Raw genomic sequence first — 26500 nt, 5'->3', positions numbered from 1 at the left:
GTTTGGTGGTGGTCAGAGGGGCCGTAGGCGCAAAATGGCAGCCACACTTCTGTCAGTCTGCCCCAGGGCAGCTGTGGCTACAGATGTAGTTTACCACCACCAGAGGGAGAATGTGAGAGTGAATGAATAATGGGTCAATAATGTAAAGCGCTTTGGGTGTCTAGAAAGGCGCTATATAAATCCAATCTATTATTATTAAAAGTATCTATGATGCACTAAAAGAGTCTCTTTCAGTGTTTTACTATTATATATGGTGTATTCTTCTAATTCATACCTGTATATTAATGTGCATGTTACATTTAACTGCTGTAGATGTTAAAGTTAAGCTCGTTTGAACTATTTTACATTCTATTTGCTATTTAAACTGCATCATTGCATCATATTAAGATTATTATATACTACTATAAGACTCTCATGCTATAACATTGTCCTATGTATGTTATATGCTGTCACATTAGAACCATATATCTAAAAAAAATCAACTTTTCATGGGCTCACTTTTGTTTCAGCTTTGTAATAGTGCATTTTCTAGAAAATGCAAAAAGGTTTTATGGGGTTTATTTATCTTAGTAAGGAAAATGATCTACTTAGACCACAAAATAACACAGAATATTAGTGCGTTTGGAAATATGTGGTTTTCATTGGATAGGAACAGGGTGAAAATTTGCATAATTTGAGAAATAATTTAAGCTGTGAGAGTAAAACGTATAATATGTGCCTTTGAGATGTAGTGAAGAATAAGAAAAAGCTGCATAAAATAAGTAAGTACTCCAAACTGTACTTCATTAAAAGGACTTAGTCATATTCCACTACTGATGATACTGATTGAACGTTAACATGTAGGTGCTGTATGGGAGATCATTCATTACAGTGAGTAAAGAGCATTTACTTCCTTATCATCTAAATATAAAAACTTTCCCATGATATTTTCAGGCACCTTTATTTAAAGGTGAAGTGGCAGAACATACAACCACAAAAAAAAAAAAACAGATAACACAGGTAGGCACACATGTGCAATGAAGATTAAAAAAGTCTGATGCCATCTATAGAGTGCACTCATACAAGAAGGAAATCTGTCAGTGCTGTGAAAACACAATCCAAAATGGCTTAAAGAGAACCATCCACTGCAAAGTATTGCACTTAAGGAACTATTTTGGAATGTGCTTATCTCTGTAAAACTTAAATATATACTATAGAAATTAAACAAAACATTTAAACATTATTTTATTTGTCTTTCTTATGTCTTTAAATATGTTTCAAACACTCTCAGGGGCTTTATTAACTACTGGACCTGAGACATATTAAATCGTAATAAAGTGTAGATAAATGTACACTTTGTCTTCTGTCTATTGCAGTATTTAATGGAGACTGCCATATCACTACCAGAATGTATCATTTAGTATAAGCATCTAATTAAAATATATATATTAATTAAATCACACTCATTGGTCCCTTAAGAAATAATGTTTTTTCTCACTGCTTCAAACAATCTGCAACTTTCCAAACCATGCAAAAAAAAAAAAAAAAATTCCATCAACCCTGAAAAAGCTACATAATCCAGCCTCTCAAAATGTCTTTGACCCTGGAGTACCAGTGTGTCGAATTCAAGTGAGTCCGATTGTGGCGATATGGTAAAAAATGATCGAGACCGAGGACGCCGAGGGCCTCTGCAGTGGGTTCTTTGGTTGTGCTTTTACACTCAGTCCAGGTTGTGTTGCTCTTCTGCTTACGTGTCATCGCGTCTGTTGTAGTAGTCACTGAAGAAAGTAAAAATACTGATGACCAGACACATTAACAGGAAGAATGTCAGGATGATCCAGAGAAGACGTTTACTCCAGGAAACTTTGGGAGAAAACCGACTGAGAAGAACCAGGACATCCTCCATCCTCCTTAGAAGAAAAAAGATGCGCGGTTTATTACAATATCACACAAAAATGGAAATAAATCAGCAACTTTTTAAAACAATGCATACACTGATCAGCTATAACCTTCAGAATGTTATGGCTGATAGATGTATGTTCAGGAAAGTGGAGTTGTTTTTCCAAAAAAACATCTGATGACTGCCTTTTCCAAAACACGAGACAAAACGTCATAACTCACCCAAATGTTTCACTTTCATAATATAGTAGGAATGTGTTTGTAACATAGATGAAGTTTGTATGCATTTTAAGGCATACATAGCACTGAGCTTTGTTCAGTTTTTTCCACATTGAATCTTTTTTTTTTTTTTTTGAGGTAATTTAACCTATAGAGACCCAAACAGCCACCGGTGACACAAACCATCTACTGATCTAAACTGTTTAATACCTGTTAATCCATTAATCTTATCAATACATGTAAATAATTGGTGTAAAAGGCAGTTTCATGGTCATCAGATATGACCCATTTGGACATTCAGAGGCTCCGTAGTTACCGTGGAAACACCGTCATCTTCTACAACATTGATTCACCAGTAAAACCCATGGAGTTGGATCAATGACAGTGGATGGACACACTGGGTTTATGTTCAGTTAGCAATACCTTTGCTCAAAAAGTCACTTTTTCTTAATTTTTCTCTGTTTTGATATAATTAACTTTGAATTTACTCTGAGTTTTAATGAATATCTACATGATCAGTGAATTAAATACATGAAAATACATGATTTACCCCCAAAAATGCAAAATACAGAGAATAATATTATGAAAAATGAATAGAATAAAGAGAAAAATTCCTTTGGGAGCTGCCACAAAAGTAACACTGGGTCTTTATGGGTTAACTACTTAAACTTTAGGTGGAAGGACAGAGGGTTATATATGTTGTACAGATTGTAAAGCCCTTTGAGACAAATTAGTGATTTGTGATATTCTGTTATACACTTATTTATTTATTATTAGGATCCCCATTAGCTGATGCAGGACATCAACTACTCTTCCTGTTGCCCATAAAGTTGGAATCATTTAGTTTTTACCTCTTCTCATGAAATGCTTGTGACAATGTGATTTATTTTTGAGAGATAAAGTGTAACTAGGACTCAGTATGCAGTCATTACACCTTGTCAAATATGGTTACACTGATGTGTATAACTAGGAATAAAAAGAGGACTGTGTCTGAAAACAAAACTATTTTAACTTCATGGGCAACAGTGTATCTTGAATAACATCTTACTGTGACATTTTGCTTATGTGAGTAAACATCCTACATGTGTGAGTTCTGTGGGAAATATTTATACAGAAATACAACTGTACAAAAGGACACATCATTTGCTGTCATTACACTATATCCTCCTGAGACCCAGGAAAGTAAATGTTTTGGCTTTTTTTTTTTTTTTTTACACTAAATAACTGGATAAAGCATACTGCAACAGTTTTTCAGATACAATTTTTTTTTTTTTTTTTTTTTTTTTTTTTTTTATGGAACATCCTTTGCAGTTTTTTCTAAGTAAAGCTGGGAAACTCATGTCCCCTACAGAGGCCAAAAATGCATTGCTATGTTTCAAGAGGATATAGACAAAAGTATTGGAACAGAACAACAACAACAACAAAATAATTCATCCGTGCAATAAAGGGTTAAAAGTGGTAAATTTTGTTTACATTGTCATTCACACTGAAAAAAATGCTTCACAGTTTGTTTTTAATTATAAATCATATTGATCTGGAATTATTTTAAATGTTCTATCTCTAAATATCTGAAATATTTGTCACATTCTGGACACAAATAATCATTTTAAACCTCAAGTAATAAGAAAAGTAGTAAGAAAACTGAACCCTTAAACTTAAATACTGATTTGACATTCATCGTGATAATTATTCAAAACAACTGTTGTGAGTGTTTTGTGATCACAATAATATTTCCCAATATTTCTTTCCATAAATGCATGGAGAGTCTGTCTTTTCAACATATTCTTTAACAGCTCTTTGAAGTCTCTTTACCTGCTAGTGTTTATCTTCTTTCCACTCTCTTCATCCTTATTTTTAGTGTCCAGCAGTTTCTCTGAAGCAACTTCTTCTTCTTCACGTTTCTCTTCTTGGAGTGCTTTACTTTGCTTTAGTCCCTCTTGATATCTGGATTTAAAATGTTTACAATTACTACTGTATATAAATCTATGTATATATAGTAAGCGACTGGTTGCATAAATGTGGTGATAATATAATATAATATAATATAATATAATATAATATAATATAATAGAATAGAATAGAATAGAATAGAATAGAATAGAATAGAATAGAATAGAATAGAATAGAATAGAATAGAATCTCTATGTTGTCATTGTACAGGTACAACAGAACTGAAAGGGCAATCCTCTTTAGATGCCATAAAAATATAAATAATGTATATAAAAGAGTATAAAAACTGAACATATAAAAGAAAAACCCTGACGGCACAAATATCTAAAAAGCAGCATAGAAAAGTGTCACTGGAAGTACAAAAGACAGATAAAACATCGTCATATAAACGTAGACAGCATTCAGCATTATTAAACGTGCACAGTTGTGTGAAGTTAACACACAGTAAAAAGGCCTTACCCTTTATTGTACGCTTCCTCCTCGATCTTTGCCTTGATCTCGGCTCTAATCTCTTCTAAGTTGACTGAAGGCTTGGCTGGCTCACTTTCCTGCTCCGACACACTCTTTCCACTGTATTGTTTCGGATGGGAAAGAACAATCAGCCTTGGATAACACCGTTATGGCAGCAGACAATGTGAAAGTGAAAAAAGTCAACAGACAGCGTCCATCATATGATGCTTAATGAACAAACTGTAGCTGAGTGCACAGGAGACAACCATCACCGGCATGAAAAGTACAAACAGAAAAAATGTAGCTGGTACCATTTGTTATAGCTATTCTTGTCTCTGCACAGACCATCTTACTGAGACACTTGAGAGCTCGAGTCAGGGTCACATTAAAACCAGGATATGATTGGAGACTTGTGCCTGGACTTTGTCAGAGTCTTGCACAAATGTTTAGATTATGACCCAGGATAGCATATTCCATCCACTGCAGCCGGGTTTGATTATTTTGTGTGCTTTCAGAGGTATTTTCACTTCACTGGGGATTTCTCTGTACTGTGAAACATACCCTGAAGCTAACACAAACAAGGCAAAAGGTCCCACTGCAGCACTTTTGATAAGAATGATTGAGGTTCAGACCTTTTTTGGGCCATTGTTTTGAGGTCTGTGAGGTGACCTTGTATTGTGTTGTACAATACACATGTGTATGTGTGTTAAGAAAAACAATGCCAGTACACAAGACATACCATTCTGCTGCTGGTTGTGGTGGTTGTGGTGTCTCTGGGGTGGAGTTGCCTTTAACATCATTTGCTTCACACTGAGGAAGAGATTATTCATTATTGGTGAGGATTAATGTTCAGTATTTTAATAGCAATGAACAAGTTACAAAAGACTAAAAAAAAAACAAAAAAAAAAACCCTCAAATCTTACTAGTACTTGTGCTAGTTACAAGCCATATATAATTCTGCTATGTAATTAAATGACAAAATTGAACTACTCATAATCTGTCAAAGAGAAAAAAGGTTACAACAGAATGTGCAAAAAAACAAAATAGCAATTGATCAACATTGATTCTGTTGATGTGTCTTTTTCACTGTGCAGGATTGTCTTCTTCTGACATGATATAGGGTGTTATATTTTATACACTCACTGGCCACTTTATTAGGTACACCTGTTCAACTGTAAATATCTAATAGGCCAATCATGTGGCAGCACCTCAGTGCATTCAGGCATGTAGACATGGTCAAGACGAAGTGCATGTAGTTCAAGCTGAGAAACGGGAAGTTAGAGATGATTTAAGTAACTCTGAATGTGGTATGGTTGTTGGTAACAGACAGGCTGGTGCTCAGTATTTCAGAAACTGCTGATCTACTGGGATTTTCACACATAAATATCCCTAGGGTTTGCTGAGAATGGATGGAAAAATAAAAAATATATCTAGTGAGGAGCAGATTTCTGTGCAAAAATGGCTTGTTGACGCCAAAGGTCAGAGGAGAATTGTCTGACTGATTGGAGCTGATAGAAAGGCAGCAGTAAGTCAAATAACCGCTGGTTATGACCATTGTCTGTAAAAGAGCATGTCTAAATGCACAACACGTCAAACACGTCTTAAAGCAGATGGTCTACAGCAGCAGAAGACTACACCAGGTGCCATTCCCGAGGCTATTTTTTTGCAGAGCCTCATCAAAATTGGACAACAGAAGATTGGAAAAATGAACCTGCTCCAGTGAGTCTGGATTTCTGCTGTAACGTTCAAATGGTAGAGTCTGAATTTGACAAAAACAACTTAAAAGCATGGATATATCCTTCCTTATATCAACAGATCAGGCAGCTGCTGGTGTAACTGTGGCACACTTACTACCAACTGAGATTTGTTTAAACACCACAACCCATTGTTACTGACTGTGTCCATCCCTTTATGACCATCCTCTGATGCCACTTCCAGCAGGATAATACACTGTGTCACAAATCTCACATCATTCCAAACTGGATTCTTGAGCATGACAATGAGTTCACTGAACTCAAATGGCCTCCACAGTAACCAGATCTCAATCCAACAGAGCACCTTTGGGGTTTTACAAGGAGTCTTATATCATGGATGTGCAGCACATAAATCTGCAGCAACAGCAAGATACCGTCAAAACCTGAGGAATGTTTCATAAAGAATTGAGGCAGTTCTGAAGGGAAAACAGATCTAATTCAGTAATAGCAAGGTGTACCTATTAAAGTGGCCAGTGAATTCAATGTGGAGCACAAAAACTGTTAGAACAAATCTGTGCACCATCAAGAACAGAATGGCTATGGTAGACTGGTTCCATTCATTCAGTGGGTATGTCCACGGATGTTGGGAATTGTTTTTGACTGGTTTCAACTTGCAGGGCCTCACTTTGTCATGAAAAAAACTTAGCAAACATAAGTTATATCACTAGAATGAAGTAAGTAAAAATGCATTCCTTACTACATATTAACGGGGTGTATTACATTTTAAAAGTAACCTTCCCACCACTGCTTCTTCATTCATTTCTGAACCAAACCTGACATGACCTTCATTCAGCAGCTGACCTCAGGCAGTATGGACGTCACTTATTCACTACTTGATATGCCATTTGCAGTCTACTTCCTCACAGGACAGGAAGACCTACCAGGACAGGAAGTGCGGCACCAGCGGTGGGTCCCACGTTGGGGCCCGGGCCGGCTGTAGCTGGGGTCTGACCCGGGATGTTGAGGAGATTAAACTTCGGCACAACTGCAACACTCACCCTGCGTCTGGGCAGAGCCTGCAGAGGCCAGGTGAAAAGGAGAGCGAACATAAAACAGGGTCAGCGGATGATTAAACGGGATGTTAATGCACGATAAAGCTTGATGATGTCACTGAAACAGGAAATAATTTTTATATATGTTTGTACCACTAAAGGAAATAAAGAATTGGGCAAACAGATTTTTAGATAAACATGTATCTGACTTCATATGTTTACAATTAATGCATTATGTTTAAGTGTAAAACAGTAACAGAGAGGACTGAAACTTAATAGGCACACCATGGCACCTTCAAATCATTTATTTTGTCTGTCAAACAGTTCAAACACAATGATATTCAGTTTGGAATTAAGTGAAATAGAATACTTACTTTTCCAAGTGTTAGCGACATTGATCTTGACGGCCGTGGAACTCCATCATCTATTACAATACAAAAACACATAACATACATTATATAAGTATGTTTGGCAAGGTTTGTTCCTAAAGAATAATAATAATAATTAATCATGTATTGCCATATTCCTTATAAAATACATGATGTAAGTGTATAAAATCTATAGTGAGATTGTGTGAGTTTGTTTTAATTGTAGTACAGATTCACCTCCAGTGTCTACAGAGCCACCGTAACAGCGGTTGGAGTTCTGGTTGGCCAGCTTCTTAAACTCCATCAGCTCAGCGTGGTCCTTCTCATACGTCCTCTTCAGATTTTCCACATATTGCATCATGACCTCAGTTGCCTTGTTCATACGTTTCTCCTGTTGTAGAATGAAGAGTCAATCAAGCACAGAAACAACTGAGCTGATGTGAAAACCAGAGAAATAACCCAAATACCCAAAACACTAAAAAAAACAAGAAATGGAGAGAAAAAAACATTCAAGCATCAAGTTTTTAAGGTTATAAATAGCTTTACTGCAAAAACAGTATCTTTTTGATTTCTGATGTCTGTTTTTGGTGGAATGAGGATAATCAGACAAAATCCTTCATTTTATAACAAATGTTCTCCCAGACAGACATTCCACTGGCCTCTGGACATCCTGAAGACCATTATCTTTGTTATTTCAATAAACATGTATTTAGAAGCTCTAAGGAGAATGTTTAACATTTGCTTTCTGTCTTCTAAAACAGCCCTGCGGTGTTCTAGCTGTCACTGTTCTTACTCTACCTGTCGAACTGCTCCGACTATCTCTGCTCTGCTGGAGAGTCGAGTGGCCAGACGGTGCAGCACCGCCACCGTTTCGATCAGACGCTGGTACGCCTCACGCTGCTCCAGGTTCTGCCACTGCGGTGCAGTCATCTGCAATACAAAACAACACTGTCATAAGACTCCTTGGCACAGTTATAATAGTTTTTAGTTTTCATCACATTTTATTGTTTATTTACCCATTTAGCTTTGTTTTTGATTTCAGATCAGCTTGAATTTCCTTCATGGGTGTTTTTTTTTTAATTACATTAGTTTAGTGAAATTTTTTTTATTTGTCTTGTTGGGGATGGGGTTACATACAAGGCATCAGAGTATACACTTGTCAGGTATTATAAAGGATTCTCTGATTTGCAAAAGCTGAAAAAGGAACCACGAAAACATACATGACATCAATTCTGATTTTCAGACCATTATTTATTAAAGCTCCCATTTTGTGCAAAGCCATTTTATTCTTGTACCATGACACCAGCAGAGCTCAATAATTAACACAGAAATTATAAAGCAGACTAAAAATGAGGCCTTTCGTACCTGAAATTTCCTTTACTTTTAGATCATGATGCATTATCGTGTGTTTATTATTTTTTTTAAACTGCTTATAATTTTATTTTCATTAATGAAATCATTTTCTCCCTGGTTTCCATTTTTGGTGAATTTAACTTGGCTCCCCTGAAAACAAACTGTAAATCAATGACCCTTTCATGCGTGGGACAGGCATGTTACAAGATAAATATTTATGCACTTCAAGGAAACATTAAAGGGAAGAAGAAGCACCATCCTTCCTATTCTGTGATGGAGCTTGTATCAGCTGATCCGATGTTTTCGAGGACTGACCTTCAGTGCGCCTTTGAACTCCTCCAGTTCTTTCTCCGTGTCTTCCTCCGTCAGGTTCCTCTCCCTCTCCGCCTGTTTGAGACGCATCTCCAGGGTGTAGTTGTCATTACGAAATGCCAGTGACAGCTGAACAAATGCATTCTGTGGAGAGGAAGCTGCTCTATTATAACTCATAAAATGAAGCATTAAATGACACGTGAGGTACAGATGAACTGCTGATAATGGCAACACCCCAACTCAGTGGAATGGGTCAGAGCATCCAAAGAAAACTCTCCCACAGTAAAGCACATGCTTACACAGGCTAATAGTGAGTGTCACTGAGGTTGTTTACGAATATGCATTTTCATTTTCATGAGTTAACACGTGAAGGAGAGTAAGGCAGTGCAGAGATGAGCCTGGGGAATAAGCTGTGATCCTGTCATCTAACCTCCTGATGCTTTACTGTGATGATCAAAGCCAGTTTGCACAGCTTTCCAATGTACATGGGGCATGGCTGAGAGGAAATATATGACCTCTGACTGTCCTAATCTAGACATATCCCTGTGGGAGCAGCTACAGGGGCTGCAGCCTGAGCCTGACAGCGTCACTAATGCTTGCATTTTCTCCACAGGAAATCACTCCGAGTCTCTTCGGTCTGATCAGGGACAGAAAACCACTTTCCTGTTGACAAAACACGGCCAAACCAACGCAGTGTGTAATCAACTGTGTTGGTCACAGAACAGGTAACTATAAACATGTGACAACACATGGCACATGTTCAACAGTAACTGGAACAATGAGAGGGTTTGAGCCAAGTTCTTAACTTAAAGTAAACAGATATTACATTTTATGACCCATGTGATGATGGCTCACGAGCACAGTTAATTACAATATGAAATGGAAGAACACTTGATCATATTTTATTTTAGAGGTATAATATATCACCAGTAATGCTGATGAATTACCTCATGTAAGGGTTCAAATAAAACAGGTAATAATTAAGTTGGGTGTCTGTCTAAAAGTTAAACTTTTACTGCAATAAAATGATTAACTTTAAGAAATTGCAAGAACAAGGGAAGCAACATGAAAAATAACTCAACTGCAAAATGACACAAAATAATAAACCCTCAATAATAGTTTCTAGAGACATGTATAAAAATTACCCAGATCAAATACCAACCTCAACTTCTTTTTCAGTAAGTGGGGGAGCACTGGAATGAAATCAGAAATGAACTGTCAGTACAGGAGGGTTATTCTGGCATCAAAAAAGGCAAAAGATAAAAGTTGAACAGAGGAGCAGACTGGTTATTACACACCAGCCTGGCAGACCACGATGAAGCTTGAGTTTTCTCAGCATCACATCAGAAATATTTGGCATGGCGTCAGACTTCTCCTTCACCTCTTCGATTCTGGATGATGTTGGCGACACTGGAGAACCTGGAGACACATCCATATCAGACCTTCTGCTTGTGGGGAAAGGTAGACCATATGGACCATAGTCATATAAAACTGGACTTAGGGAAAAAAAAAAAAAAAAACACTGTGGAGGTTTTAGGGACAATGCTTCAAGTTTTCCTCATTTAAGTTTTTAAATGTTGATTTTTCAAATAAAATTACACATTTTTACTCTTTGCCTTGAAGCTTTGTCACAAGTCAAAGTTTCAGAATCAACTCAGTTCTACAGTTTGACTCAGTTTCATATTCATTCTGCTTTTATACAAACTGGTCATTTACTAATTTTTCCATACTTGTTTCTTTGCTCACACACTTTAACAATTATGCCACCTGCTGATGGAAAATAAAAACAGCATTTTAGTTTCTGTTATGAGGTTGTCAGTAAATGGGTGGCACCAAAGAAAAAAAAAAAAAAAAAACAAGAACAGGTCATCATCATTTTCTAACTGAAGCAGATTTTCCCTGATATCCAGGAAGTGCACACCCTTGGCGACATACTGTAGTGTTGAAAGTACTCTGTCTTACATGGTACAAGAGGGCAAACAAGGACTGTTACCTTTTTCCTGTTCAGAAGCTTCACTTAAATCTGGTAACTTGGAACCCACTATACTTTGGTTTCGCATCAGCTTGTGCTCCTGCACACACACACACACACACACACACACACACACACAAACCACACACAGAGCATTTTCTGTCATTTTTCCCCCAGACAGATATCTGACAATAAAAGCAGGCAACAAAAGGAACACCAACTGCTCTGCTGTTTACCTCTCTGAGTTTAGATAGTTTCTGCACATTGCCCGGCTGGACTGGCAGGTCCTTGTACCCTGAGGATTTATTAAGGACAGAATCCCGGGGTTTGTCTGAGAAAGTGTCCTCTGCTGTTGGAGGGAAATTAGGTGGTCCATTTCTGGAATTAAGGCTGCCTACAGCATCCCAGGAAACAGCTCTCATTAGTGGGGGGAAAGCCCCAATCGTCTTGATCTCTGCTGTACAGGGGGCTTGTTGAGTGGGGGGACGGGGGACGGGCTTGGCTACCCCTGTGGCTGGGGTCTGGTTGGAGTTTCGGCCTGAACCAGCTCCCTCATCTGACCTACTGACTGCTGGAGGACTCTTTGGTGCACCGGGATCACAGTTCTCCTTCTGAGAGGCAAAACGGGGCGTTAAAGTCCCAGAGGACACTTTCCTTTTCTCACTGGGTTTCCAGTCCACTAGTAATCTGCTGCCCTGTGAGGAGTAAGAAATAACCAGTGGTGGAAGAGGCGTTCAGGTCCTTTACTTAAGTAGAAGTTACACACACTGTGAAAATACTGCATTTGACGTAGAACTATTCAAAACTTTGTTCAAATGAAAGTTTCCAAGTATTATCAGCAAAATGTGCTGAAAGTAGGAAAAATAAAAGATGAAATTATGCATTAGAATGTTTCCTTTGTAAGATAAATGTAAGCCTTAACCTTTCTCAGCTGTTGTCAGATTAGAGCATATATAAATAATAAACCCCTATGCAATGTCAGCACTAAGTTTACTGAATATGATTAAATGTTCTGTAGGTGTTACACTCAGTATAAAAAAAGAGTCACATAGATGCACATGATACAACAGCTAATCAGAAAACATTACTTTTTTTGGCTGCTGTGTATGAGGCAGTGTTCAATGTAAAGCATCTCAGTGGATACAATAAAAGCAGTGTGGTATCTGACCTCCTGTTCTTGATTTGTAATGTCAGGCTGTTCCCTCAGTGAAGGAACCTCCAGATGCTACAACAGAAGACACAGAAAATGTAGAAGCATTTGATAAAACAGTATTTTTGGGGTTGAATTGAATCACTATCACTGTCAGTGTTGGTTTTATACATTCATTCTACTGCCTGTTTTCATTGGTGACGTTTGCCATAGATCAAAATGTAAATACCTGTAACATCTAATAATAGTCAAAGTGTTTGTGCAGAGGAATGAACTCTTTACCTGACCAACAAACACTGGGCTGGCTTGGGATAACTCTACGGGTCCTACAGCTGAATGGATAAGAAATAAAACATGTTAATTCTCACAAAGTTTAATGAGAAGAAAAACATTTTTGTTTTTTGGTAATGCAAATAAACCTACGGGTTTGAGGGGCCACAGTCAGTGAGCTGCTTCTGGATGAGCCGGGGGAGGACGATGGAGTTGGAGTTGGAGAAAGACCTGCAAATTCAAAATTATTTTTAAGTGATCTCTTCTGCCTAATTGTAATAGTTTATTGATGATAAACCTTCTACTTTGTTTTTGTAGCTGATAATTGATCCTTTTGCTCGTTTTATTAAGTATATTTTCATTATTTTGTACCAGCTTAAAATATTTGAACTCTGTTGGTGATCATCTCTATAGAAAAACTCACATTCTTGGCTTTGGATGAAATACAAAAAGGATTACCTTTGAAACATATTAAATGCTTAATTGCATTTAACATAATTTTGCCCATTTACCATTAATTAGTATATGAGATGTAATGTTTGATTCTCCGAGGCCAATTTCCTTCAAAACTCCAAATTAATCAAATTAAATATGGTAAATGATATTTCTGATGAACAACTTTATGTGTTTATATTGTTTACTGTGTAGTTATGTACATGCCAGAAATCAAAAGACAAATCTCCAATTCATGCAAATGTAATGAACATAGACATGTTAGTAGAGTCAACGTGTGCATATTAGCATTTGGATGTGACAGCTGAAATAAACACTATGCCAAAGTGTAGTCTTACATAAAGTTTCTGTCAAGACTCTTGTTTACTTAAAAATTAAATTGAATTATGATAGCATTATCAAATAAAAGTATTCCAGATGCTCAGAAAATGTCAAAAATAATACTCTGTCTGTTAAAAATGATCTCTAAATCATTTCTCTAGTATTGCTCGAGCCACCTTTTAACATTTCTTCAAGTGTCATATGGTTTTAACCCATAAAGACCCAAACATCTGCTGATCTAAATGTTTAATACCTCTTGAGCCACTAATCCTATCAATCCTTGTAAATAATTAGTGTAAAATGCAGTTTGTCATCTTTCATGGTCATCAGATATGAGCCATTTGGACATTCAGATGCTCCGTAGTTACCATGGAAACGCCGTCATCATCTACAACATTGATTCACCAGTAAAACCCATGGAGTTGGATAAATGACAGTGGATGGAGACACCTGGTTTATGTTCAGTTAATGATCTATTTTACTGAAAAGGTCACTTCTTCTTTAGTTTTTTCTGTTTTTAATATGATATCCCTCAACTTTATTCTAAGCTTTTATGAACATCTACATTATCATTGAATTAAATTTGGGAAAATACATAAGTTACCCTGAAAAAACACAAAATACAGAGGATAATATCATAATAAATGGTGATAAATCACTTAAGAGAAGTCAAATATAGAGAAAAAACTATTTTGGAAGTGCCACAAGAGTAGTTCTGGGTCATTATGGGTTAAGTTTCACTGTTGAGTCACCTGTGGGTGAGTCCGTAAGGCTGCTGGTGGAACGGCGGCCGCGGCGGGTCAAGAATCGGTCGCTGACCTTCTTTGCTTGTTCGAGCAGCTCCAGGTTTTTCTGTCGATCCTCTTCAGAGAGCTGCATCTCTGGCAGCTGATCTTTCACCAGGTCAATAACATTACCTGTGCTGTCTGAGAAAGACAACACGTCATGATTTATACGCACCTCCTACCAATTCATATGACTCACACACAACATTACAACATCAGAATGCGTCAACATATGAGCGCAAGAGATATGGTAATACACAAAATGAATAAAAAGCAGTTATGTGTTCAGCTTGTTGCCTATTCTAATAGTGTAAGTTTACAGAAGAAGGCTGAAAGTTTTTAGCAGAAGAAGTAAAAGAATCTTGGAGAAACACATATACACAGAGAATTCTTACAAAGAAATCTCACACATCATTGTGTGCCAAGAAATCAGGTGATGAGGGTGTTTTTCCTCTTCCTCAGCTCAGAAAAGAGCAACAAACTAAACATCAGACGTAATCAAAGCAGTGGAAGCATTTCAGGCATGTGGGAGGACACATTTATCTCTGTTCCGTCTCCCAGGACACCAATGACCAAACTTAGTCTGTGGAGTGTGGTGGTGTTTCTGTGATACTGCACAACATGAAAACACCATTTTGTTTAATCCACATCAGGAAAAGACAATCCCACAAAAGAAAAAGTTCTTTAAATCACTGCTGTGAGGAGAAGGCTTTGGATAACAGCTGATTTTAGTGCAATTAGTGTCACCGTAACCACAGAAAAGGAGGAAAAAGTGTCAGTAGACAATTAGAGACAAAAACTCCAGAAAACACCCGGGTCCTCCTTTTGGTGCATGCTATGAATGATAACATCAAATAACTCTGTGCTTATCTGGAGGTAATTATAGCAGCAGTTTGTTTGTGTTTGTGCAGGGTTTACCCACCGACTGTGGTGATGGGTCCTCCAGAGGAGTTCCTGACCAGCCGAGCTCTGGGACTGTGTGGTCTAAGAGAGGACACAGGACAGATTCAGACATGTACGATGTCCCCTTTACATATTAGGAAAAGAAAGTGTCTGTGGTTACACATTACCTGGCCTGCTCAAGAGGACATCCATCCTGCTGGACAACAGTAGCCTGTTGTGGAAAGACGATAGTGGGGGCCGTCATGACCACAGCTCGACTTTCACTTGGTGTGGACTGTTAAGACACACACACAACGTCAGTGTGTGACAAATGTGACATTCACTATCAACAAAAAAAAAAAGTACTATTTCACAGAGGTGACAGCCAATATTTAAAAGTTGGTTTGTATTCATTGTTTCACAAATTTGTATGATGTAAAGATATTGTGACAAGAACCAATTCAAGAAATCATTTCAGTTTCTTTTACAATGAAGATTTCTTTTTCCCTCTGGTATAAAAGAAGCTAATAAATAAATAATAAATAGGGTATTGTCTAATAATCAGTTTCAAGCTCTAACGATTTAACACTGTACTGTACAAAATATGAATACATTCACATTAAAGTAAATATTTTAAATTCAAAGGTATCCAAACAGAGAACAGGCAGACTGCACTCCACATGGCAGTTTCACTAAATGCATCATAAAACAACCTGTTTGTTTCCGCTGTAACACTAACTCACTGCCAATGAATTTCACTTAAAAAAAACAACAACAAACAATTAATATTAAATTTTAAATGCACCTACATGTATAACAGATCGAATGCAAAAACATGAAATTATGAAAACGTACAGATATCATCTCAGTAATGTAAGTTATACAACTACATTTTGAAGAAGGTATGCCCTCATAGTCGACAAAGTTCATATTTTACTGTGGTGCAAAGTCAGCCATGAGCCTTAAACTTCAGCAGGGCACAAGCTTGATAGAGTCTGCTTTAACCTAAGCTTGAATGCAAATTTTGTGCAAACACGATGATTTGCATCTAAGTAACAGTAAGAGAACATGGTCCACTGATTCAGAGACATCTGTCCTCCTAGAATATTTTGTGTCATTGGTCCATAAGTTACTTCTGTAAATGTGAGGATGAACCATGTTTAACATACAGGTTTGAATGGTCTAGAGCTGTTCTGGAGAAAAACGATAACAATAAGCACATAAATAATTAGCCAAGTTTCAGGACCAGGAATGTTTAGTACTGAAAACCAAATGTAATAACTAAGTGTATACTCAGTTTAATGACAGGCGTTTCATCCACACCTTTGTGCAACCATCAGACATTGTTTTCCTAAGAGCTCCTCTAAGTGCTCGTCTTATCACTAGGATCCTAATAAAAGGTTCCTTGTGATGGTAACTTAACAGCAGAACCAAGGCTGAGCTCTTATAAAAGTAGATACATTTATACTGCTGGCATATGGCCCGAAGATTAAATTACACTTTTTCATTACACTAAGAGAAGTCTTATCGAACCTTTGTGTTTATGAGCAGCTCCAGTAGATGACATTGTTGTCCACGGTTGAATCGGACAATCTGACACATTCAGTGCTGATTTCTTCTTTACACTGTGGTTTGTGGAAAACCCTGTAACTCCACTGAAGGCTGTGTAGTTATTTCCACCATAATAAAGTACATTTCAGATATTTGAGGCTGAATTTTCTGACAAGTTTGAAAATGGTCTGTGAAATCACTGCTACCACTGAAACACTGTGACAGGGATTTATTTTGTGGAAGTCGAAAATAAAAAGGACATCTTGCTGAGTTTTGACAGCAAGATGGCAATGATATTCTTGTTTATATTCTCTAAATAAACCTCCAAATTATTTCATGTGGATTCAAGGAGACAATGTAGCTGTTTTGGACAGAGGAATTACATTCTGTCAGTGGAGTTTGTTTGTTATCCTTTTTGCTTTCAGCTTCATTGTAGGGTGGCCACAGACGTAAAAATCTCAAATATTCCTCATCCTCTGAGTCATAACTGGTCTGCTGTATGATCCTTAGGGCATGTGGTGCTTTTTTTCATGGTACCTGCCCAGTTCAGCTCCACTCACTTTACATTTTTGTGTCTGTTTTTTGCTTTTTCATTGGGTAGAAGTTGCGGAAAGTACCCAGTCCTTTTCTGGTATCATCTCTTCAATAAAGTAAAATCCTTGACAGATAAAAACAGTTGTGCCCTACACACTGAACTTAATCCAGTGAGCTTTGTTTTAACGGCTCTAGGGATACCTCTAAGATGGATAATTTAATGTAAAAGAAGGCAAAGTTACCTTCAAAGGCTCGGAAGACTTATAACTTCATTTTACGAGGAACACCACAAGTATCAGAGTACCGAGAAATAACATTGTGTCCAAACACAATCTTAAATTTATAGCTTTGATCAGTTTGTAACAGGACAAGCCAAAATAAAACAAGCTTCTAGTTAAAATGAGAATATTGTGTTCTCCATTAAAGAGCATTAATTAATTCATTTTGGTGATTAAAGCAATATGTTAAAGCCAAAAATAGTACGACAGAAGACATGTTTTGTTATTCCAACAGAGAAACAGTGATAATGCTACATCACCAGATCCAAATGGATTATTCAGGGGCTATTTCGACACACTCACATGCTTTTGCCCAAAACAGCACTGCAAATTATTTGGTTCTTATGAAAAAAAAAAAAAAAAAAACTTAAATGTAGAAGGGTTAGATAATTTATCTTGTTTTAAGGGTTAATTGCTTATTTTAAGAGTTCATACATCTATAGACATGCTTATTTCTAGATTTAACGATCTTAATTCAAGAAATCTTATCAAGTGACATTATCTTGCGGCATGGACAGATATTTCACTTGTTTTGAGTACCTTTTTCCTCAGATTTAGCATTTTTATCTTGTTTTCGGACACCCCTTTTTTGCAGAGAGAAGTTAAGCCTCAGTTTGCACTCACGGTACTGGGGGAGCTCGATGAACTGTCCAGCTCCTCAGGGGAGTCTTCCTCCTCCTCAGGCAGAGTAGGCATGGTGGGGAGCAAGGGGGGCCGTGAGCGGGTGGACGGAAAAATAAAGGGTCTCTCAGCGTCACTGGGTTCGTCACAGACCTTCGTGGATGGACAGACACTTTGGGGTTTCTCTTCCTCCCTGAGCTGCATGAGTACACAGACAAATGCTCATCCTTATCTGCAGCATGTTCTGATTATGTGCAGCTATAAAAAGATACTGTAGAACTAAGAAAACATTCACACCATAAACAAGTCCCAAAATAGGTTAATTCTCCACAGACTTACTGGCTTTAAACAGTTTTTTTTTTTTTTCTTTTTTTACCTATATATGGCTTAATTGTTTCTCATTTCTGAAGCCCTTTTACTGTGACACCACGTTAATACAGTGTACTGAACAGGTTTGGAAGATGGACTAAAGCAGTGTTTTTCAGCCTTGAGGTCAGAACCCCACATGGGGTCGCCTGAAATTTCTTGTAATTGATAAAAAAAAAAACCCCACAAAAAATAAAACTTACTAATAAGAAATATATGGTGAGTTGAGACAATCACAATACATAACAGACATGACAAACTGTGAAGCTGAAACTGAAGCACTCTCGTACTGTTTATCTGTCAAATGTTCATTGTGGTCGGTTTCAGATGCTGCAGCTCTTTCATAATTCATAGTTTGAGTTATTGTTTGTTCAATTTTAATTGTCAGCCTTGTATATACAAGCTGGACTGATTGTACATATCCTGACCAAGGAAAATAAAACTCTCACTTTGTGCAGTAATCTACACCTGGCTGTTCTGCCACCGTCCATAATAATATACAGGGTGGGGAAGCAAAATTTACAATATTGTGAGGCAGGGATTGAAAGACAGTGTATGACCAATTAGTTTATTGAAAGTCATGAGAATTTATTTGTCACAAGAAGATTTACATAATAGAAAATGTTTTTATTCTATGTGTCCTCCTTCTTTCTCAATAACTGCCTTCACACGCTTCCTGAAACTTGCGCAAGTGTTCCTCAAATATTCGGGTGACAACTTCTCCCATTCTTCTTTAATAGTATCTTCCAGACTTTCTAGTAATAGTTTTGCTCATAGTCATTCTCTTCTTTCCATTATAAACAATCTTTATGGACACTCCAACTATTTTTGAAATCTCCTTTGGTGTGACGAGTGCATTCAGCAAATCACACACTCGTTGATGTTTGCTTTCCTGATTACTCATATGGGCAAAAGTTTCTGAAAAGGTATGGATAACAGTGTTAGGTATGATTATGACGTCAATATATGTTTGGTTTCAAAACAACTGACACAGTGCCTGCTGAGAAAAAACAACTAAATATTCATTGTAAATTTTGCTTCCCCACCCTGTATATTATATAGACTAAATGTTGTCTAAAGTGTATTTGCAACATAGCAAAGCAAACTATTACATGATTTAAAAACAAATTGATTTTGGCAAAAAAAAAAGTCTCCGTTTTGAATGTCTGGGGTGACCAGTAATTTGTGATGTTAAAATGGGGTCATGAGTCAAAAAAGGTTGGGAATCACTAAAGACTAAAAAACTAACACACACCATAACACTAGCAACTGAAAATACAAATCAGCAGTACTGAGAAGCCAAAGTTTAAGCTGTTTGTCTTCCCACATGCGAAAGTGTATTGAAGAAAATATAAATGTTCATTTTGGCAAAAGGAAATATGCTGAAGTTAGCATTGAAATGGTGAAAATACGTGTATGTAAATATACAAAAAGCTCACAATATACAAGCTCATGCCATGCAGAGAAGCCTGGGTACAGTTATATTTTTATGACCAAGTACATTTACTGAAGCAAGTATCAATCTAAGCAAGATGTTATAGATGTAAACATATAATTCTGTAGTTGATGATCAGTGATGCTGGATCATTACCTGTGTTATTACTGTAAAGTCAGAAACCATTACGTGGTCAATGCAAATATATCTGCCACAAATAAAAATAAAGCTTTGGTATTTGCATTTTACAGCAAGGCTGCAACTAAGGTTCACGTTCTGGCTTTTATTGCTTATTGCTAATGTGTCGACAATCACAGTTATAATCTTGTTCAGCACCGTTCTACAAGCTGGTGTTTGCTTGAGGTCAGGGGTCAGAATTCTTTGTTAAATCATTTTCTGTTGATTATCTCACACTGTAGTTTCAAAAGGTGTTTTCCATCATTGCTGCAGCTGTTATAAATGATGTCAGGACCTCATTTAGTCAAATATTATGCATGCCCAACCTGTTTGAACCATTGTTGGAGCTCATGTTCTTCCCTTTTTTGTAACAAATGTATGCAAATGTAAATGCAGAGCAGATTTAACCCACTGAACAAACACATTGCACATTTCAACTCCACACTGCAAACTGTTGTTAGGCCACTGTGACCAAAAATAGATGGATCTACATATGCATGACCAGCAGCGCAGGTGTGGTTGTTTTTCTGGCAGCACACTGACTGGCTGATGGATACAGAGAATAGAACCTGTGATAAAATAACAGTTATTTCAGCGGTACGGCATGTACTTTACTCAGGATTAATCCTCTGTGAATTCAAGGCCAAAATAGCTTGCTGTTCAGTGTCACTACAAACATGACAAGTTCTTGAGGACATATAGAGACAGAAATGGCCTCAGTCACTGGGGAGGAAATGGGTTGTTTAACTGTCTCCCAGTGTGCAACAAGGATACTTCCTGACATATTGGATTAGATTTACCCATCTTTCCCAGCCTGTTGCTGCTGAGGCAAGTATCAATCTAAGCAAGATGTTATAGATGTAAACAGAGTGAAAACATTTGCCCTTTGGTCAAATATTCATTCCACCAGCCAGGGTTGTTGTTTCAGCATTATTATTATTATCTGCGACTGGAAATACTCTTTTCAGTGGATGTTCAAACTTGAAACATCTCAGTCTATTTATTCCTTTCCAGTCTCTGCTTTTTTGGTTCTATGAGGTTGAACCGCATACATAAACATTGTAAAGTAGATGAAATGATTCATGACCAAATATTCCCACCATAATTATCAAATTCCCCTTTGAGCACAGAATGGCTTTGGTAATAGAAACCTGCATTTTTCATGACCTACAACAGATTAATCACTATGAATTTGTCACTTTTTAGTTGCATACATATGTTTTTTTCTCTTTACGGTAAAATGTGGAAACAATTGTTCTCATGCTAGAACATTTTGCATTCTTATCTGAACTTTCTGATACTTTTTAATGATGTAGTGTTTAGTAATAGTTATACTGTTATATATATTTTTGTTATATTGTCAGTAATAGAAAAGAATAATAGAATGACTTTATTGTCATTGTACAGGTACAACAAAATTGAAAAGTGCAGTCATCCTAGGTGCCATAAAAAGTATAAATAATGTATATAAAAGAGTATAAAAACTAAAATATATATTAAAAAAAACCCTGACGGCATAAATATCTAAAAAAAAAAAAAAAAAAAAAAGCAGCATAAAAAAATGTCGCTAGAAGTATAAAAGACACATAAAACATCATCATGTACTCTGGACAACATTCAGCATTCCACACAATTAATTAATGTCCAGCAGTGTTCAGTGCAATTATGGCCCTGGTATAAAAACATTTTTTTAATGCATTATTGTTAAGTGTACATCCGTCTCGAACTCAAAGTTGCCTCAATGTTCTGAGCTGTTCAATAATTTAGTAAAAGCTCGGGTTAGAATTACAACAAAAGAAGTTCATGTGATTTCTACAACATGTATGGACCACTCATAAATTGTCTTTGTACCTGAAAGAAAATTCACAACATGAAAAAATGTGTCAAGTTTTCCTAAATCACTGGTGTGTGGCATTTAACAACAACATAGGAATGGATTTTGCATAAATGGAAGAACAATATCAGCTTGTTTCCTTTTCCAGTAAAATAGCAACTCCTGTTAAAGAAGCCTTTTCATAGCAGACAAGCCACAAACGAAATATCATGACCCAGAGCAATAAAACAGAGCTGACAGAGGCTGAACAAACTCTTCCTACTTGGAGACAAGGCCAAAGACACATGGCAACCTACACTGCATGCAGGAGGTTCAACTGTGCGGAGTGTTTCCCCAGCAGACTGTGAGATAAATATTGCAGAGTAATTGTATCAGTCAGATTATTTCCTGCGGGGGGAACAGGACAGAACGTTCAAGTCTGAGGACACATTGCTCCATCATCACAACTTCTTCAGGAATAAGTAAATCCTGTTTTGCATGCACTGGTGTTCTCCTATTAGAAGAAAAACTTTTTTGTCCATCAGGACCATTAGAAACAGAATAACTTCTCATTGCAGTCAGGAATTAAGTGCTGAGACGAGGCGCCCTCCTCCCCTTCTCTGTTACATAAGCCTCCTCCCTTTGGCCAGATTTGTTTAAAATTTGGTTGTGTGAAGCACAGAGTACAGGGCCAGCAGAGGAAGTGGTTGCTACAGAGCTACAATGTGAGATAACAGGACAGAGGAAGTGTGAGAAAGAGAGGATGGATGGACAGAAACCTGTGCTGTCAGGTGGCGAGACATGACATTAAAGGTGTATACACATATGAAAACACACACAGAATAGGAAGAGTTACATCTGTAGATTCTAGTTTATCACAGAAAGTTATTACTTCAGCTATAATACTGTCTCACTCCCAAATACTAGATATAAACACACCAAAGCAATCACGTGACTAACCATTAGCTGTTGTAAAAAAAAAAAAAAAAAAAAGTCCACTATTAGCTCCATTATTACAGCAGTTTGACACCACTTTCACCTCCTCCACTGCAGGCTAAAACCATCACCCACTAAGACCCCACAGCTCCACACACACACAGCTGATCATATGAACCTGTCCACAGAGAGCATGCACATTACCTGAGTCCACCGCTAGTGTAGACGGACACACACTAACGCTGATCTCAACACTCAGACCAACGTCCCACAGTCAAACGGTCCGTCCTAGCCTTTTCCACAGAAAACTCCTCTATAATCGGGGCTTCTCCTTCCTTCTCCCGTCCCCTCTGTTCCCTGTCTTTTTTCAGCAGCAGCCTCTCTTTCACTCCTGGGAGCTTTGACCATTTAAGGAGAAGGGCTCTGTATGCCTCGTTGGAGTATGTGTCTGTGTGTGTGTGTGTGTGTGTGTGTGTGTGTGTGTGTGTGTGTGTTCTCAGGCTGCTACTCCACTGATCATCCCTCAAAGTGAACTGAAACCTGGACAAAGTCAATAAAGAATGTTATTCTTCCTGATGGGATTATTTTGTTAATCTTCTCGTTATGTGTGGGGGCTTGTTTGTGAGAGATGGACCGATTGTGACAGAGATTATGTCCATAGATTTGTGTTTACGCTGCCGTGCAAGAGAGAGTCTCGCATCCACTTCCGAGCTCTTGAAGTTCAGGACTGTTTGCTAAACCAAATTGTCAAACTCCGTGTCATTTGTGTTGCTTTTAAGCAGTGAGAGTTACAGATCTTGAGCAGACATGGGAAGCAACAAAGTGTAAATAATTCATCAGTGCACTTAAGTAGAGTTTTCAGATATCTGAACGTTACTGGAGTATTAATTTTTCTGATACTTTCTTACTTCTGTTCCCTCCATTTTAACACAAATATCTACACTTTCTACTCCAAAATTTGCCACTTTTACTTTAACTTTAACAAGTTTGGATCATTATTGTAATTTTGTATCACTGACCACTTTCCAGGAACCAACACTACTTCTAACCCAAACAAATGCAAAATAACTAATAAAAATGTGATTTCTTGGTGTTTCCATTGGTGCATATCACACATGAAACAGGCGAGAAAAGGAGACCGGACTGTGGAGAAAGTGCATCAAAATGATTAAAGTTTTGTTGTTGACATTAAAGACTGATTTGCACATTGAGATTTAAAGTTGTTTTATCTGTACTTTTTATCCTATTTACTATTAGAATTAATGACTTCAAATGACATCTTCACACAGAAACACTTAGACTTTGAGTACCTGTCAGAGCCTGTACCTTTTCACTCCCACTTGCATAAAGATGTCAGTACTTTTATTTTCACTCCTTTTTACACAAATATAAAGTGTACCACCTTTGGTCTTGATGAACACTGCGATAACCTTTAATTTTGTGGGAAAAAAAAATGGAGAACAGGAGTCACATTGTGAATGAGCACAGCTGATGATGAAAGGCATCACAGTCCGATTTGTGAGCTGATACTCAGTGTGAAGAAGATAATTTGTTGCCAAAGGAGCAATTTGTGGAAAAAATGTCAGATGATTTTCCATCGTAGCTCATTTGCTGAGCTATTGAGTCACTAATGTTGTTCCATCCTGAGATTAAATCTTGTAATCTATCCACTAACAAAATTATCATTAGTGTTATATATCCTGGAATTAAACCCATCTCCCTAGGTTACTTAAAAAGACAAATAAACATATGTCAGATTAAAACTGACAGAAATAATAAACCATTTTACAGCAGCAGAGCAGGAGTAAGTCTTACCTTAGTGCAGCTACCGCCTGGTCCTGTGCCACCTGTTGGAGCCAGAGCACAGTCAGTCAGTGAAAACAGCTGATTTGCATTTAACAGGAAAGCATGTGCAATGCAAATGTCATGAGACGTTTACATGAAAGAAAAGAGACAGAATGAGACAGAGTGGGTGAGATAAAGAGAGAAAAGAGAGAGAGAAACAAATAATAAGGAGATAAATTAAGTTTTCTGTCCTGAGAGGCTGATGCTGGCAGCGTGACATTCATCTGATTGGTACTGTAACTTGTTTCAGGAAGTATCTCAGCCCCCCCCAACCAAGCCCCACACCCCACCACCCTTATAACCAGGGGCAACAATAACCTGGCAACCGTCTCGAGTACATGAGGTGCTTGATCCGCTGGTTGAAAGCTCTTGGACCAAGTACAGGCTATTGTGTCGTCTGTTCAGGTGCTCTCTTGAAAAGGTCAGTAATATTGAGATGCAAAACAAAGGGATAAATACCAGTAACATTTATACCGAGTACCATCAGAACACTTTGTCACCTCAAGACTTAATGACTATAGATTACAATTAAAAGGAGAGGATACAGATAAAAAGCAAAACTGCTTCCAAGATTTCTGATTGAAAAACCAGGGTCTTCTGAATAAAAAGGTAGAAAAGTAAAAACAAAACAGTAAAGCAATGAGATAAAGATGATGAAGTGACTCAGTAGATGCTTGTGTTGGCAGAACATACTATTTTAACCTCATTTTAGACACAGAAACATTCTTTTGTTTTTCTTCTCAGATCACAGCCTTTTTTTTTCCTAGAAGAGTTTAACCTGACAGTGTTAATTCAACTAGACTTATTGTTTTCTACCTGTCTCTTATGTATAGGTGCCCTGTCAGTATGCACATTATTTACGGTCACTTTCACACACACACAAAGCTTTATGGACCCACTGGTTTGCTAAATTATTTACATTCAGACTCCAATAGATCGTCACTCAAGTGCAGCTCAGAACCTCACAGAGTGTTCCTTCAAACAGTAACATTAAATCTGAAAACAAGTCTTATTCCTTGCAAAACTATAGTCATTGTTGATTCATGTGATCTCATATTAATGTTTTATTAGTATAAGGCAGTAAGCGTGGTGGTATAAATAGTTTTACTGGCATTTATGGAGTGAGAACAACGGCCTGGCAATGACAACACAACACTATCTGTGAATGTGCGGTCGACTTTAAAAGGCTCAACATTTTTATTACAATGGTATCGTCACTTTAAAGGTGACGATACCATTGTCATACTGTTGGGTTTCTGTAAATTGGCTTAGAGTCTGGTTTTGACCAACTCTATATATAAAGTGTCATGAGATAACTTTCTGTTGTGATCTGGCGCTATATAAATAAAATTTGATTGATTGAGTGATTTGATTGGTTTTCCCCTGTAAGTCGCTTTGGAAAAAAGCATCTGCCAAATGCATAAACATAAAATGACACATGAAACTCTACACTGTTTTACAAACCATCCAACATCGTAAACTACAGTGACTGCCTATAATATTGCAACTTGCAGTGATGATCAGGCCTCATTTGGTAAGCAAAAACCAGCCCAAAGCAGCATGGTACTTCACTGTAAACTCCAGACAGAAAGCTATAAAATAAACAAACAAGTAGACAGGGAGACGACTGCTGTTCTTTTGAAATATAATTTCCCCCTCTGAGGCCACCCACTGGTTTTCAGCAGCCTCGACATCCTTTCTACAATCCCCTCTACATCGCAAATAAACATATAGACACACAAGGGAAATAGACTCCCTCAGAGGAGGAGAATTCAGAAATAGAATTATTTGCCCTTATGGATAATGTTTTGTGACTAAGAACTATTATGATTCAC

At 37.4% G+C, this 26500-nt stretch overlaps 1 protein-coding gene across 3 annotated transcripts; it reads right to left on the bottom strand.

Annotated features, from left to right (window-relative positions):
* Positions 1 to 1233: 1233 nt before the first annotated feature.
* mrvi1 (murine retrovirus integration site 1 homolog) lies at positions 1234 to 24879 on the bottom strand. Of its 3 annotated transcripts, none has more exons than XM_030126598.1 (21): positions 24636 to 24879; positions 18097 to 18291; positions 15298 to 15404; positions 15150 to 15211; positions 14195 to 14368; positions 12822 to 12899; positions 12681 to 12730; positions 12417 to 12473; positions 11485 to 11943; positions 11270 to 11348; positions 10575 to 10695; positions 10439 to 10469; positions 9280 to 9420; positions 8410 to 8541; positions 7849 to 8002; positions 7618 to 7667; positions 7133 to 7267; positions 5237 to 5307; positions 4507 to 4617; positions 3910 to 4041; positions 1234 to 1889 (listed from the first exon to the last, which is right to left on the bottom strand). In XM_030126598.1, the coding sequence occupies exons 2-21, from the start codon at positions 18166 to 18168 to the stop codon at positions 1727 to 1729; spliced, it is 2379 nt and encodes a 792-aa protein (XP_029982458.1). In that variant the 5' UTR covers positions 18169 to 18291; positions 24636 to 24879; the 3' UTR covers positions 1234 to 1726. The 3 variants fall into 3 exon arrangements, with proteins under 3 accessions (XP_029982458.1, XP_029982449.1, XP_029982467.1); XM_030126589.1 differs by lacking the exon at positions 24636 to 24879 and adding an exon at positions 23025 to 23266; XM_030126607.1 differs by lacking the exons at positions 18097 to 18291; positions 24636 to 24879 and adding an exon at positions 16643 to 16743.
* Positions 24880 to 26500: the final 1621 nt, after the last annotated feature.

This window comes from Sphaeramia orbicularis, chromosome 3 (genome assembly GCF_902148855.1).
Source record: "Sphaeramia orbicularis chromosome 3, fSphaOr1.1, whole genome shotgun sequence".
Taxonomy (NCBI): Eukaryota; Metazoa; Chordata; class Actinopteri; order Kurtiformes; family Apogonidae; genus Sphaeramia; species Sphaeramia orbicularis.
This window is presented reverse-complemented; position numbering and strand designations above follow the sequence as displayed.